Source organism: Onychostruthus taczanowskii, unplaced genomic scaffold, assembly GCF_017590055.1.
Source record: "Onychostruthus taczanowskii isolate IOZ18803 unplaced genomic scaffold, ASM1759005v1 scaffold8, whole genome shotgun sequence".
In the NCBI taxonomy this organism is placed as follows: domain Eukaryota; kingdom Metazoa; phylum Chordata; class Aves; order Passeriformes; family Passeridae; genus Onychostruthus; species Onychostruthus taczanowskii.
The window spans coordinates 12,912,326-12,925,676 of record NW_024505892.1 but is presented as its reverse complement, the minus strand read 5'-3'; the positions used below and the strand labels follow the sequence as shown (position 1 = coordinate 12,925,676).

Below are 13,351 nucleotides of genomic sequence, written 5' to 3'. Positions count from 1 at the left end.
GCAAAATCAGGGACATAGTCTGTTTTGTGATCTCCCCTCGTGGGGGACATACAAGGCTCTGTTCCACTCCTAGTCCATGGGTGGGTTTAAGAAGACCATCAATTAACTATTGCAAAGGAGGCACAGCAGGAAACATGGTGTGGCCATGAACCTGTGTGCTCCTCAAAGATTTAGGTAATTTTTTACTTATTTTCTATGATCAGAGTACAAAAGCCTGGGTACCAATTGAAGTGGTATGTTGTATTTTGAATGAATATCTTCATGGGAGCTGTTGCAAGTGACAAAGCTTTCCATATTTTTAACTTGGGGATACTTAATGCTTAAAACTGGACTCTTAGAGCACCTAATTATGATTCAAACAACTATTATCCTCAAGGGAGCATACTCCAACACAGACACTTGGATGTTGGGTGAACAAGACCAAGCTCACTGAAATACCAATGTTTCACAATGCTTTAAAATTCCCAATGATAAATGGATGAAAAGGACAGCTGCTGGCAGTACTGTCTGTGGTTTTAAGTCCTACTTGCAAGGGTGAAAAACCCCATTTCTACAGAAGTCACCAGATAATGTAAATGAGACCAGTCTTGATTCTCATAATTCCTGACATTCCCCAAATTTTAACCCAAATTTGCATCAACTGGTATTTCTTATAAATGCCCTACCACCTAAAAGGGCATGATCAAGTGAAAGTCAAAATTGTCAAGTAGAAATAAACTTTCTAGTGTGGATGGCTACAGCTAGAGCTTTACAATGTGACTGAGTTAAGTGGCTCACAAATAAAAAGGCACATCAGAAGAACTGAGCAGTAAAATAAATTCTAATACTTTAAAATAAATATAATGATTTTTAGCCATCTGCTATGACAGTACAGAAAGCCGTGGATCTTTGTACTTTCTGAGTTATCTTGGGAAAGAACTCAGCAGTCTGGACAGAAATTTCTGCCAGATTTTTTGTTAATGTGAAGTCTTTATTCTTTGAATGTTTAGTTTTGCTACACAACATTATTGAAATGGTAACAAAAAAACACTGTTCCTGGTCAAAATGTGGCCTGACAAACCCACAGTGGTAGACTGACATAAGAAGGAAGATTTCCTCCACAACTGAATTACTTGGCTCTACCAGAAAAAATAGCTGAAGTAATATTCAGATTTATTTTACACTGAGTATAAATATTGAAGTGAGCAAAACATCTAAAATGTATCGCCTCCACTGTCAAAGAGCAAGAAAACATATTACAGAGCCTTGACAGAGTTAATACTGAAGAGGTTTCATAACAGTTTTGTACTTTTTTTGCAGCTCATGGCTCCTAAAATTACTGTGACTACACAAATGTACATCTCTCTGCTGTTATATTCCCTAAACTTCTTCCCATTTGCTAATTTATTTTCCTCAATATTTTATTTGGTCACAAAAGCCTTGCTGAGAGAGTCCAGTCACTGTATTTGTTTGTACAGTGCCTGGTGCAACGGGCTCCTATCATCTATTTAAGATCCTTATGAGGTAGTGCAACAGAAAAAAATAAACATTTTATTTTAACAAACAATAGAAAACAGTGTCTTTGAGAGCCAGCTGAAGAATAGAGGCCTTGTAGTACGAAAATATTTCCAGCAGGGTGAAAAATACAAGATTTTCTGCCTCTAAACCCTTTTGGGTGCTACATTTCTTTATCATTTTACAATATAATCTGGGCATTTACATCTTGTTATCTTATTTACCTTAACTTGATGTGAAATAACTGTCAAATAGATTTTTCTGTCTCAGAATTGAGTGGAGTGTGGCACTTCAAGAGCATGGTGTGGAGTCTGTTTTTCACAACAAGATGCCATAATGTAAAACTAGTAACAATATTCCCAAGCAACAAAACATTTAGCTCAGTAAGGCTGCACTTGCTTTCAGAGGGAGTTATTTTAAAAACCTGAACATAGGACCAGTAAATAATTAGCATCTATGAATGAGCTCAGCAAGTCTGTAAAATTAACTTCCCACTGGTGAACATGCTTTTTCATCATTACAGGCACAACTTTGGTTTCAAACCTTGCAATGCTGGCAGGTGAACCTGAACTGAAGCTGTAGCCAAGAGAAGAACTCCAATTGATCCCAAGATAGTGTCTGCAAAACTGATCTCAGAACCTAACCCTGAGCTTCTTCAGATGCTCAGTTTAGCTTTCTCTGGCATCCACCTGATCTGTGGAATATGTGGTAAACGTTTCATTGGCTTAAAAATTACAGGCTCTGCATGTAAGGTTAAGACACGATCGAACGATGAAATAAGCAGATGGTGGATCGCTGCCATTCCCAAAATAAAACATTCTTCCAGCACTCCAAAATTCTCCCTTATTTTGTTTATTATTTTTTTTCCAACTGCTTTAATCCTGGAGGAATGAAAGAAAATAGATTAAGAACTTCTCTAGTAGATTGTTGGGCCAGGTTCCAACCTATAAAACCAGTATAAAAATGGACTTGTCCAAAGTCTGGGAGGTTAAAGTTTTATTATTACTATTTATACAAGTGCTTTCCATATTCCATCCTCTTTCTGCATATTTAAGGACTGCCTTGATTGTGGTGCTTGTAATCCCTTGTTGTTACATTGGTACCTTTGTGGTAAGTAATCAGAAATATTTTCGGGGGACAACTCCAGCACATCAAAGGACAAAGAGACTGGAGAGTCCCAGGGTGGGTGGCAGGCACTCACAGGAATGGACAAATTCCTTCCAGCTTCCTTCTCTCACATCTCTTTTGTGAACTCTGTTAGGACCATCAGAAGGAAGTTCTCTTCTAACTGGCATGAAAGGGCTGGAATAAGGAGAATAAAGAGATGAAAGCTTGGAAGGCTCACTTTTCCTCTTGCATAATATGCAAAACTTAGCTGGAGACACCTTCTAGAAATGACCAGTTGTTGTGGTTTAAAACCAGACAAAAAATTAAGCTCCAATCAGCCATTTCCATTGCCCCCACCCTCCTTAAATAAGAAAGGGACAAAAGGCAGAGATTATGTTTTGAGATAATAATTTACTGGAAAAACAGCAATTAAATATGGAAAACAAACCATAACAGCAATAATACTAATAACAACAGCGTATAGAATAGGATGATTGCACACAAAAAATTCCTTGCAGAAGTCTGACCGATCCAATATTGAGATGGATCAGCAACACGGTCTGAAAACATTCCAGCTGTAAACTCAAATTGTTATTTTAGCAAACAATTTTTCTACCGAAAAGTTTATACAGGTGAAAGTATTAGCAAAGATTATTGGATTTCATTCAACTATATCTATTATACTTTGTTACTACAGTAAGAGTTACGACCACATTAAATAACCTAGAAACTTTAATGCAAGTGCATCTAATCAAGAAAAAGCACGTACTTTTAACATGTGAGACAAACACTTGTATACAAAGACTGAGGAGATTTGAGGTTGTGAGATGAAAAAGTTCAGCCTTGGTGACAATCAAGTACGAAATGCATTATTAAAACAATGTTCTGATGTGACTTTTTTTACATAGAGACAAACTTAAAATTGGCATCTTGTTTTGCTTGAGAACTAAAACAGCCTTGGGAGCTAAAACAGGATGCCCCAGCTGGTCATAAAGCTGCTTGATCCCATGCCATTCTCATACTTGCTTCTCCTGAGATGCAGCCCATATTCTTCATATTTCTCCAGATTTTAAGCAGAAAAATCACCATTATATCAATTTCTTGTAAAGCCCTTATGGAACTGAGATAATCATAGAGCTAAGAGCAAGTATAATTTGAAATCCCACATTTTCACCAACAGGTGGAGCTTACATTTTATATTTAATTTATAATTACTTTAAATTCAAATAATATATATTAAAAATGATACTTTATACCTCACAGACTCAAAACTCCAGTGTTTCAGATAAGACTAGGACCATGAGAGTTTATTTCAGTATTCCACTGTATGCAAGTAAAGCCTAAGCCAGATCCTTTTCTTACTGATGTCAGTTGCAAAGTTCCCTGTATTTTTAATGACTGAATAATTAGATCCATTTCCACTTCTCTGTAAACATGGTTCCTCCTATTATATTCTCTCTCCTACTGACACCACTTTTTCCCAGTTCTTCATACACACACAGTTTTCTCACACACACAGGTTTCAAATGTAATAAAGTTTATTGATCTCAAGGCTGAACCCACGGCTGTAAACAGATATTGGTGCAAATATTGTGTATCAGCCTTCTTCCATTTGCTTCTTCACAGGACAGCAGTAATATGCATTACAACATCTGCTGCTATTATTTAACTGGAGCAGGCTGTTGGTGGTAGAAGCTATGCCTAACACAGAAAACTATTTAGAATTACTCCCATTATTTCCCCTGAGTGTGAAATTAGTTCTGCAAATCCTTTAACAGCCTTATTTCTTTGCATCTACCTAGTAATATCCTTTATTATCTCTGGCTTTTTAGTACAGTCTAGCTTCCAGGAAACACCTTCTTAACATTCTTGGAGTCATAATAACACGGAATATTACAGGCAAAATTGAAAAAGAACCTTAAAATCAAATACTTGTTTAAAAGTGCTGTGGAGAAGGGAACTTCCTTAACCCACTGTGACAGAAGATAGAGCAGAAATGCTCTGCCAAAATGGCTTTTGGCGGCACCAGTGTATCTCAGCCCGAACGAAACAAGAAAATGCCTGAAGAATACATCCCTAAATATAAATACACCTGCAAACATATGTAAGCACACGCACTTACATAATGTTATTACGCATAGGAACACTATTATTAAATCCGCTTCTCCATTGCTAATTTCCCACTCCCCCTCAGAGCCCAGCCCCACCCACGACTCCCACTGCGCATGCTGGGTAGCACGCGCGGCTCCGCCTCGCCCACGCACACCCAGGTAAGGCGCTGGGGCAGCCGCATGCGCAGCGCCGCGCCCCTTTCTCTTCCGGGTTGGCGCCCGCTGCGCCCCGTGAGGAGCCGCGGCGCTGCCGGGACACCGCTCCGAGCGCCCCTTTCCGCTGGGAGAGCCGGGCAGAGAGAAATCGCGTGCGGCGGCGGCGGGGCGCTCCCGGCCTGGCCCAGCCCAGCCCGCTGCGTGCGGCGGCAGTGCGCGCTGCCCCACCCCCGCGCTGGGCCCGCCCCAGCCGCGCTGACGGCGTGTGCGCCTGCGCAGTCGGACGGCTGGCGGAGGTGTTCCGGCCTTTCTTAGGGACGCGTGAATTAAGCACATTGTGTGTTTACATGGTGCAGTGAGGTCGTTTTGCTTACTGAGTCTAAAGTAATGAAAGATTGACGCCGAGTATTTATGAGAGGGCTTGGTTTTACCTGAGGCTTTGGCAGATCTGCAAAATGGACTTGCCTAAATACCCGAATTAGTGCCTTTCATAAACACTGCACCCAGAAGTCAAAGAAGTGATGTTTTGGGGTTTAGTCCTCCTATAGTGATTTGTAGATCACGCCTTGGTTTGTAAGCTTAGTAGTGTTTTTGGTATTAATTTTAATTTGTTGTTTGTAATAGAATAATATTTTTGGTGTCTCTCTAGGAGGAAGGAATTAGAGTTTTGTCTTATGGCTGCTCCAGGAAAGGTGGCAGCTTTCCGTCTGCCTCCCCTGCCAACTATTGGAGAGATTATTAAACTCTTTCGCCTTAAAGCACTGAAACAGCTTTCCCAGAACTTTCTACTGGATTTGCGATTGACAGGTTAAATATTTTATTCTAATATTTTTAGCTAACATAGGACATGTATCCCAGTTTTTGTCAGAATCCAAAGTATAGCTAAGAAGATGTTTGCATGGTATCATTTGTCAGAGTAATGCCAGCTCAATTATAAATAATAAAGATCTCTTTTAACAGTAGTTTTACGTTAGGTTAATTGCTTTTACTTCTCAAAAATAGGTTTCTTAATAAATAAATTGAAGTGCAGTTTTTCTTACATAGAAATGATATTCCTATATAAAATATGGGTTATTGACTGAAATGCAAAAAATCTATACCAAAGTAGTACTTGGGTACTATTTTGGTTTATAAGTTTGACTTAAAAATTAGCATTTCTCTATCAGATTATTCTCTATTGTAGAAATTACGTGACACATCAGGCAGTTTAGAGTTTGCTGTGTGCTGTGGATAGGAGAGTCATTTGTCTCAGTTTATCAGAAATGTAGCTGGTTTGAAGCACTTGCATTGTTCTGAGCAATTGATTTTTTTCCGGCTTTGTGTCAGCAGTGGGTGACAAAGCTGGCACTGTTCTGTCAGTCAGGGGTGGGTGTCTTCACTGGCACAGTGGTGGCTAGATTTTGCATTTAGATATGCAGTGCCGTTTCATGTAGCTAATGATGTGATTTTGATGAATCAGACTGATAAAAATTCAGAACATGAAACTCAGTTCCACTTCCTGAACACCCAGACTCCTACCCTGGAGTACAGATTTCTGCATGCCGTTAGTAAAACTTTACAGGTACACAGGTCTTCGGATATTTTTTATTGCAAACGTAAGAGGTCATGGAGTGAGCAGCATAATTTCTGTCTGGGTCTTCTCTCCATGCTTCCCAAGGATCCCTTCATTTCATTAGCTAAATTTTCTAGTCCTTAATGTGTCTTCTTTCCTGTCTATAATGCTTCCTAATGTTGTATCGTTTCACTTACATATGGGTATTCCTTCCTCACCCTCCAACTGCCCTGTTTTCTATAGCTACCACTTGCCTGTGTTCCAGCTCTTCATTTAGTCCAGTTTCTCCCTCATAAAATTGCTCTGTGCATAACATAATCTTCAAAGATTTACTGTATCTTTCTTAAATTGCCTTGAAATAGAGGTGCTGTAGTGAAATACCTTTATAAGGACAAGTAGTGAGACTTTAGGATGTTGGACACAAGTGCTTGTTTCCAGCACAATAGTACTGCTAGTGTACAGATGAGTAATATTCTCTTTTTATTTGATTCTGTAATGAACACAATAAATACTAAAGACATAAAACTAAAAGTAGCTTTTTTTTTTTTAATAGCTCAGTATATCTTGTAGTATGGAACAAATCTGAATTCTGTGCAGTCTGGCAGGCTCGTGATGATTTAACTGGGATGTGTCACTGTTTATGTCTGTTCTGAGATAAGCATGCTTGTGCTTGTGTAACAGTAAACAATGAGGTTATCTTGGTGAGCTGAATCTCCCAGAAAATAAAGGCTTAGTATGTCCTTTGTGTCTTGCAGACAAGATAGTGAAACAGGCTGGTGAGCTGAAGAATGCCCATGTTTGCGAGGTGGGCCCTGGGCCAGGAGGAATTACCAGATCCATTCTCAGTGCTGGTGTTGAACAACTCCTTTTAATTGAAAAAGATGCTCGATTTATCCCAGGATTGCAGGTACCAACTGGAGAATAATTTGTGTACATATAACAACAGCACTGAATAAGAACCTTCTGAGAACTTAGAGAGATTCCAGGTGTCTTGCTGGAATCTCAGCACTGAAAATAGGTTTGGTTCTGTGGCAGAAACCAGAGCTATAATTTGCTTGAAGATACACAGTATGGCAATTCATTATTCCTGCTTTCTCATAGGCCCTTTAGGACCTTATCCTGCAAATGAGTTACTGGCAAGGCTTATTGGTTTTGTCGGGTTTTTTTCAGGCTGAGACATTTCAGGTGCGTTCATCGTGCTGGTGAAATCATAATTTGAAGGCTGTATGTAATGTCCTTATGTATGGTCTTCATTTTAATCCTGATAATTATGCTTTATAAAATTGGGAAGGCATATCTCCAGTTAATACAGTCAATGTGGATTAACATCCAGGTAGAGAAGAATAAAGCAAGCACGTATTTTACATCTTCAAAAAAACATTCTTAAGCTTTTCTTCCTTTCTTTTAAAGTTGGTATCAGTTCACAAATCATTGTGCCATTTTCAAACGCTATCTACTTGTGTTGCTGGATGTTTATGGAATTTGGCTGTATAAATCCAGCAAGAAAAATATAATCCAAAAATCTTAAAATTTTACTCTTTTCTTATGTCAAAGCAATCTCAAAGCAATTCAAAGGGCTTTCATTAAATTGTGTGTCTTTTTCAGTAAATCAGCAGTGAAAATAAATAAGCAGTTCACTTGAGAACTGCTACTGTTTCTTTATATGATAAAAATAATGTAAAGTATGAATGAAACTGCTCATACCCTGAAACTGAATGTTCATGTAATTATGTCTTTGTGGGATTAGCCATTAATAACGTATAATATGCCATATTCATTTTATGAAATGTGAAACCATGTTTTTACTTGAGTGGGGGCAATCTGTATTTATGTTTTAGATTTTTGAGAACTGGTTTGGGACTGGAGAGAATTTGAGGTTAAATGGCACTTGTTTTAGTTAAGAGAGCTTTTTAAGTACTTGGATGTTTTTTTTCTGATCTTCCAAAATGCGTCCTCTGCAACAGTTTTATCTGAATAAAAGTATACTTCTCGGCATCTAAAATGAGCTTTTGGTATGTAATTATCTTTACTGTTCAAGTGACATAATGCTAGTCATTATTTTTAATTGCTAATCTCCTCAGAGTAGAAGTGAATGTCTGAATGAGGTTATTGAACATAGAGGTGGTATAACTCAGTAAGAGCGGATGTGAATGAGCAAGAAATGTGTTGCAGCCATTAGTGTTCAATTTGGTATTGCTTTTTTTCCATACGAACAAGATACATAACAGTGAATCTTTCTTTTCTAATAATATGAGTTGTAATAATTTTTCTGGTTTCCAAAGCAAAGTATCAAAACTCATGCTTATAAAATGGTTGAGATTTGAATAAGGGGAAACGTCGGAGATGAAAATAACAACTGGGGACTATTACTAGATACTTTTAAAATCACTGATGTAAAGCATACAGCATTTTTCATTAACTGTTTTTCAAGCTGTGGTCTCTCACAAAACTGAAGTGAGGATATTCTTTACTGCAAAGCTGAAATACAGTGAAGAACATATGTGTACTGAGTTAAAGTTTACACCAGCTGAGCATCTGTCAGTTCTGTCTCAGTCTTAAAGAATCCCAACCTTTCTATGCCATATGCCCTAATAGTTTTTAGGCTGGAAAGATTGATAAAGAGAGAAAGGGAACAAGAGAATGTGTTTAATATAAAATTATTCCAGGAACACCATTTCATGTTTTAAACTTATGCCCCTTATGCTTCCTTTGTGCCCTTTTGTATGTGAAGAATGAGAGTATCTGTATGATGGAACACTCTTGGCTGGTCTCCTTGATGCACAGCAGCTCCTGGGGCTGTGTTAGCTGCACACATTTTCCCTTCAAGTAAAAAAAGCTTCACTGGGTTTCCAAGTCTTTATTTCAAATTAGAAATATAAGACAATGATTTTCTGGTCACAAATTCAATGCAATTCTCAGTTACGTAAAGTGTGTTATTCAGCAGCCCCTAAACTCAATCTTGATAAGAAAACTGTTATTAGCAAATGACACTATTTTCTAACTTTATTAATCTTACATTATCTTTCAGTATAATCCTGCTAGAGCATTTATAACAGCTTCAAAGAAAGGTTTGACAAACCATGGCAGATTAGTGAATTTGTGTGTCATGTAATTGCTAGTGTAATGCTGAAAAGTCCATTAAGTGGTTTGGAGTTGAGATTAGTTGTATTTTTTCTGTTTGGAAGTAATTGCACTTAAAACATGTAGGAACACTTCGTTTTTTTTTGTTAAGCTTTTATTGCTGTACATAAAACTTAGCTTTTCTGATAATTAAAAACCCTAAACTTTTACTGAAAAGAATTTCATTACAACATTATATGAACAGTAGGAGAAAGCAGTATTTTCCTTTGGCTCGGAGAATTGTGAAAGCTCTTTGTGCCCCTGAGCATATAAACATCATTCAGGTTGAAAATGGTAGTAACAATGATGAGCAGTTTATTTTGGCAGTTAAGCCACTGGCACTTAACTGTTCATGAATTTGGATTTCTGTGCAAAAGCAAAGTTGTTCTTTAAGCCATTTCTCATTGTTGTCTTATAGAATCAATAAATATCCCCAAATGTCATCTTTGAAAAAGTCTCCACTGCTTTTGAGTTGTGCTGGTTGTGCATAGTTTCATAGTGTAAGAGAAAAGATTAGTACAACATTAAAAAAGCTTAACTAATTTTGATTGTGGGAACTGACACCAGAAATTAAAGAATTGGTTGTCAAACTACAGCCAGCACTGAGTTTGCATATCAGCCTTTTTTAAATACTAGATAAGCTGTGCTAGTGCACTGCAGAAGCTGACAGTGGAGATGATTTTGTACTGTCTATGAAGATAGAAATTGTTGAGATCTTCTCTCCTGCTAGGTACTCATTCCATCTTTTAAGTGGATTCCTTATTTTTTAATGGTATAAGTGTAGGCTACTACAGGGAATATAATCTCTTCCACATTTTTCATGTAAAAGGAAAAATTAGTATTTCTGCAACCTTGTATCGCATATGGCTGAAATTGGATAATAGGCTCTAAGGCTGTGGGGGAAACAGAATAAATAACATGAGGTCTTATTTTCATAGGTAATTGATCTAAACACCTTTAAAAACCTCCTGCTTGCATTATTACTTAAATCAGGTGAGGTCCTGCTAGTGACCTGGGAGTTGTTAATTGTTGTTGTTGAAGAGACTCTTAGGAGTCTTTTTAAGTTTGAATTCTCTGTTAAGAATTATACATTTGTGAATTTTTAAGTGTTTATAGAATCACACATTAATCTATATCTAGTGTTTGCTATTTGAAAGTCAATACTTACTAACAGTGTTTTCAGTTCTAACTCCTACTGTGCTTTGTTGTGTATTGAAGAAAATATACAGCAATGGTTTAATTCCTGCAGTGGCTGAAACTGGAAATCAGTTTGTTTAACACTCACTGTTTCTTTACAAACAGATGCTATCTGAAGCAGCTCCAGGAAAAGTGCGCATCGTTCATGGAGATATCCTGACCTATAAGATGGAGAAGGCTTTTCCAAAGCACTTAAAAAAGGACTGGGATGATGGTTAGTATTTGAAGTTGGTTTACTTCATTTTTTAGGGCTTTTGAGTTAGTGTTAAGTAATGATAAAATTGAAGTTCGCTCAGTGCAGCTGTTACTCTCTTCTGGGACATGTTGAAGATAAAGAGACAATTGTTTGGTTTTTTTCCCCTAGAGAAAACCTCTCTTCCTTTTCCAATACAAAACAGTGGAATTTGTGTGACATTTACCTTAGTTTAAACTGAGAAGCTTAGCAGTTACTAACCTTAGAGTGTCTTGACTGCACAGGAATGACTTCTGGAAAGCATAAAAGGAGATCAAATGGTGCACTTCCTGGCTTTTTCCTCTTTTTGAAGAAGTCAGAAATCACCACTGCTGCTGTTCCACTGAAGAAATTTCTGTAACTTGCTTTGAAACTTTTGGAAAATTTGCGTTCAAAAATGTAGTTTTTTCTTTGCTTTCGTTTCAGCTGGATATCTTTGGCAAAAGTAGCATCTCATCAGGATTGTAATTTTTTTGCCTTTTTTTTTTTAAGCCTGAGGTTGCAATAGGGCACTCTTTCATTTCCCTTTCAAAACATGTATTACTATTAGATAAATCAGATATAACCTCCCAGTCCCCTTTTCCAAATTTATTAATATAAGGTAAAGTCATTCTTTGCCATGCCTGAAGAGCAGTAAAGTGCTTTCTGACTTAGGACATAAAAGACCATGGCACATCATGTTCACCTAGAAAAAGTGTATGTTTTATTTGCCTCATTGCAAAAGACAGGTGCTTCACAGAACAACTATGATAAAATGTACATGTGAGAGTGTAGTGCAGTTTTAAAAAATTACCTTTCTTGAACATAGAGTGACTGTTAGGTTTTGAGCTAACCAGTTAGAGGCAAGATACATTTCTTCTGTATTATTGCCATATGAAAATCTCAAAAGCTGGTGGGTTTCAAAACCCATCATCTCTGATAAATGTGTAATACCACAGATAGACTAGAAATATCAGTCTAAAAAGTGGTAATAAGTAAAGTGTGCCAGAAAAACAGCTTGAATTTGAAATTGTCATCTCTTATTCATGTTATTAAACATTGTCATATCCAAGAAACAGCACACTGGTTTTGGATTTTGCCCACTTCTTTGCACTTCTCCTTAGACATAAGAGTCCCTGCTACTGAAATCCCCATGTTGTGTTGTACAACACACAGAGATACTGTTATGATGCATAACTGAAAAACAGGTACCATTCTTGTTGCTAAGTTTTGTACTTTAACACCTTTTGATTTCAGAGGACTCTGTACAGAAGGAGAGCTCTTGTCCACTGTGAGTTAGGTGGTTGTTTTGAGGATTGTTGGGATTCAGTAAAATGCATCTGGGAGGATGTGTTGGACAGAAGTATGAGTATGGCTATTTACTCTTCACCTAATAGTCATAGTTTGAAATCCCAAGAATGCTGTTGTGGTTTTGCCATTCTAGAGTAGCTCAGCTGGAATTTACTCATCAGCTGAAAATCATCTGAAAGTTACTGATTTATTCAAATGTAAATAAGAACCAGACCTAACCACTTTTTTCCAAGTAAATACTGAGAACAGTAATACAATTTTGTCAGTGTAAGATGAGTATAAATGGACAGGCATCATTTTGGTGTGACATGATAAAAAAATGTTTCCATATTTTAAGTCTAGGTTGATAGGATGTATCTTTCTTGTATTTTATTTCTTGGCAAAATCTTCCTCAAAGCTTTTTCACAGCTGTTTTTCTTCTGTCAAATGTCAACAGAACCACCAGATATACATATCATTGGGAATCTGCCCTTCAGTGTTTCAACTCCTCTAATCATCAAATGGCTGGAGAATGTTTCTAAAAGGGATGGACCTTTTATTTACGGCAGGACACAGATGACGCTGACTTTTCAAAAGGAAGTTGGGGAGGTAAAGTTTTGGCATTTTTTCAATTTTGCATATTGTTAATATGCAATCTTTTGTTTAAGACTACAACCCCGGTCTTAGTTGACTTTGAAAAGAGAGGAAAAGGTTAGTTCAGTTTTTAGTTTATGTGGTTATAAATTGTGAATTTCGATGTGTTAATTATCTACTCTGATCCTTTCACAAGAATGTAATTTTTTTTAATGTCTTATGCAGGGTTATATTTGATTAAGGTGCTCTTTCTGTTCTTTTTTGTAGTCTGATTTGTTTAACATTAATAGATTGCACAACACTCTTCTGTTTTCAAATATGTTTATTCTCTCACAGTCATTTGTGCAGCATGTCATCAATCTGTTTTTCCTTACCTTTCATTTATCTCAAGAAATACACATATTTTTCTTTGTCCTCTATATTAAAATAATTTTTAAGAAACTCCTTCCTTAAAATAAGGAAAAATTGAAGATTAGCATTATTTCCACTTGTGATTAAGCACTTAAAATGCAGGGGGTG

General features: G+C 37.2%; 1 protein-coding gene across 4 annotated transcripts in view; it reads left to right on the top strand.

Moving 5' to 3' along the window:
• Window positions 1-4,832: 4,832 nt before the first annotated feature.
• The window catches only part of TFB1M (transcription factor B1, mitochondrial), a 26,851-nt gene continuing 18,332 nt past the window's right edge, over window positions 4,833-13,351 (top strand). The window contains exons 1-5 of one of the 4 annotated variants that reach the window (XM_041423967.1): window positions 4,833-4,871; window positions 5,518-5,675; window positions 7,176-7,327; window positions 10,843-10,951; window positions 12,696-12,847. In XM_041423967.1, coding sequence (XP_041279901.1) covers window positions 5,543-5,675; window positions 7,176-7,327; window positions 10,843-10,951; window positions 12,696-12,847 — 546 coding nt within the window. In that variant the 5' untranslated portion in view covers window positions 4,833-4,871; window positions 5,518-5,542. Of the gene's footprint in view, window positions 4,872-4,900; window positions 5,229-5,517; window positions 5,676-7,175; window positions 7,328-10,842; window positions 10,952-12,695; window positions 12,848-13,351 lie in introns of those variants that run through there. The other 3 variants (XM_041423964.1, XM_041423966.1, XM_041423965.1) reach the window with 3 other exon arrangements.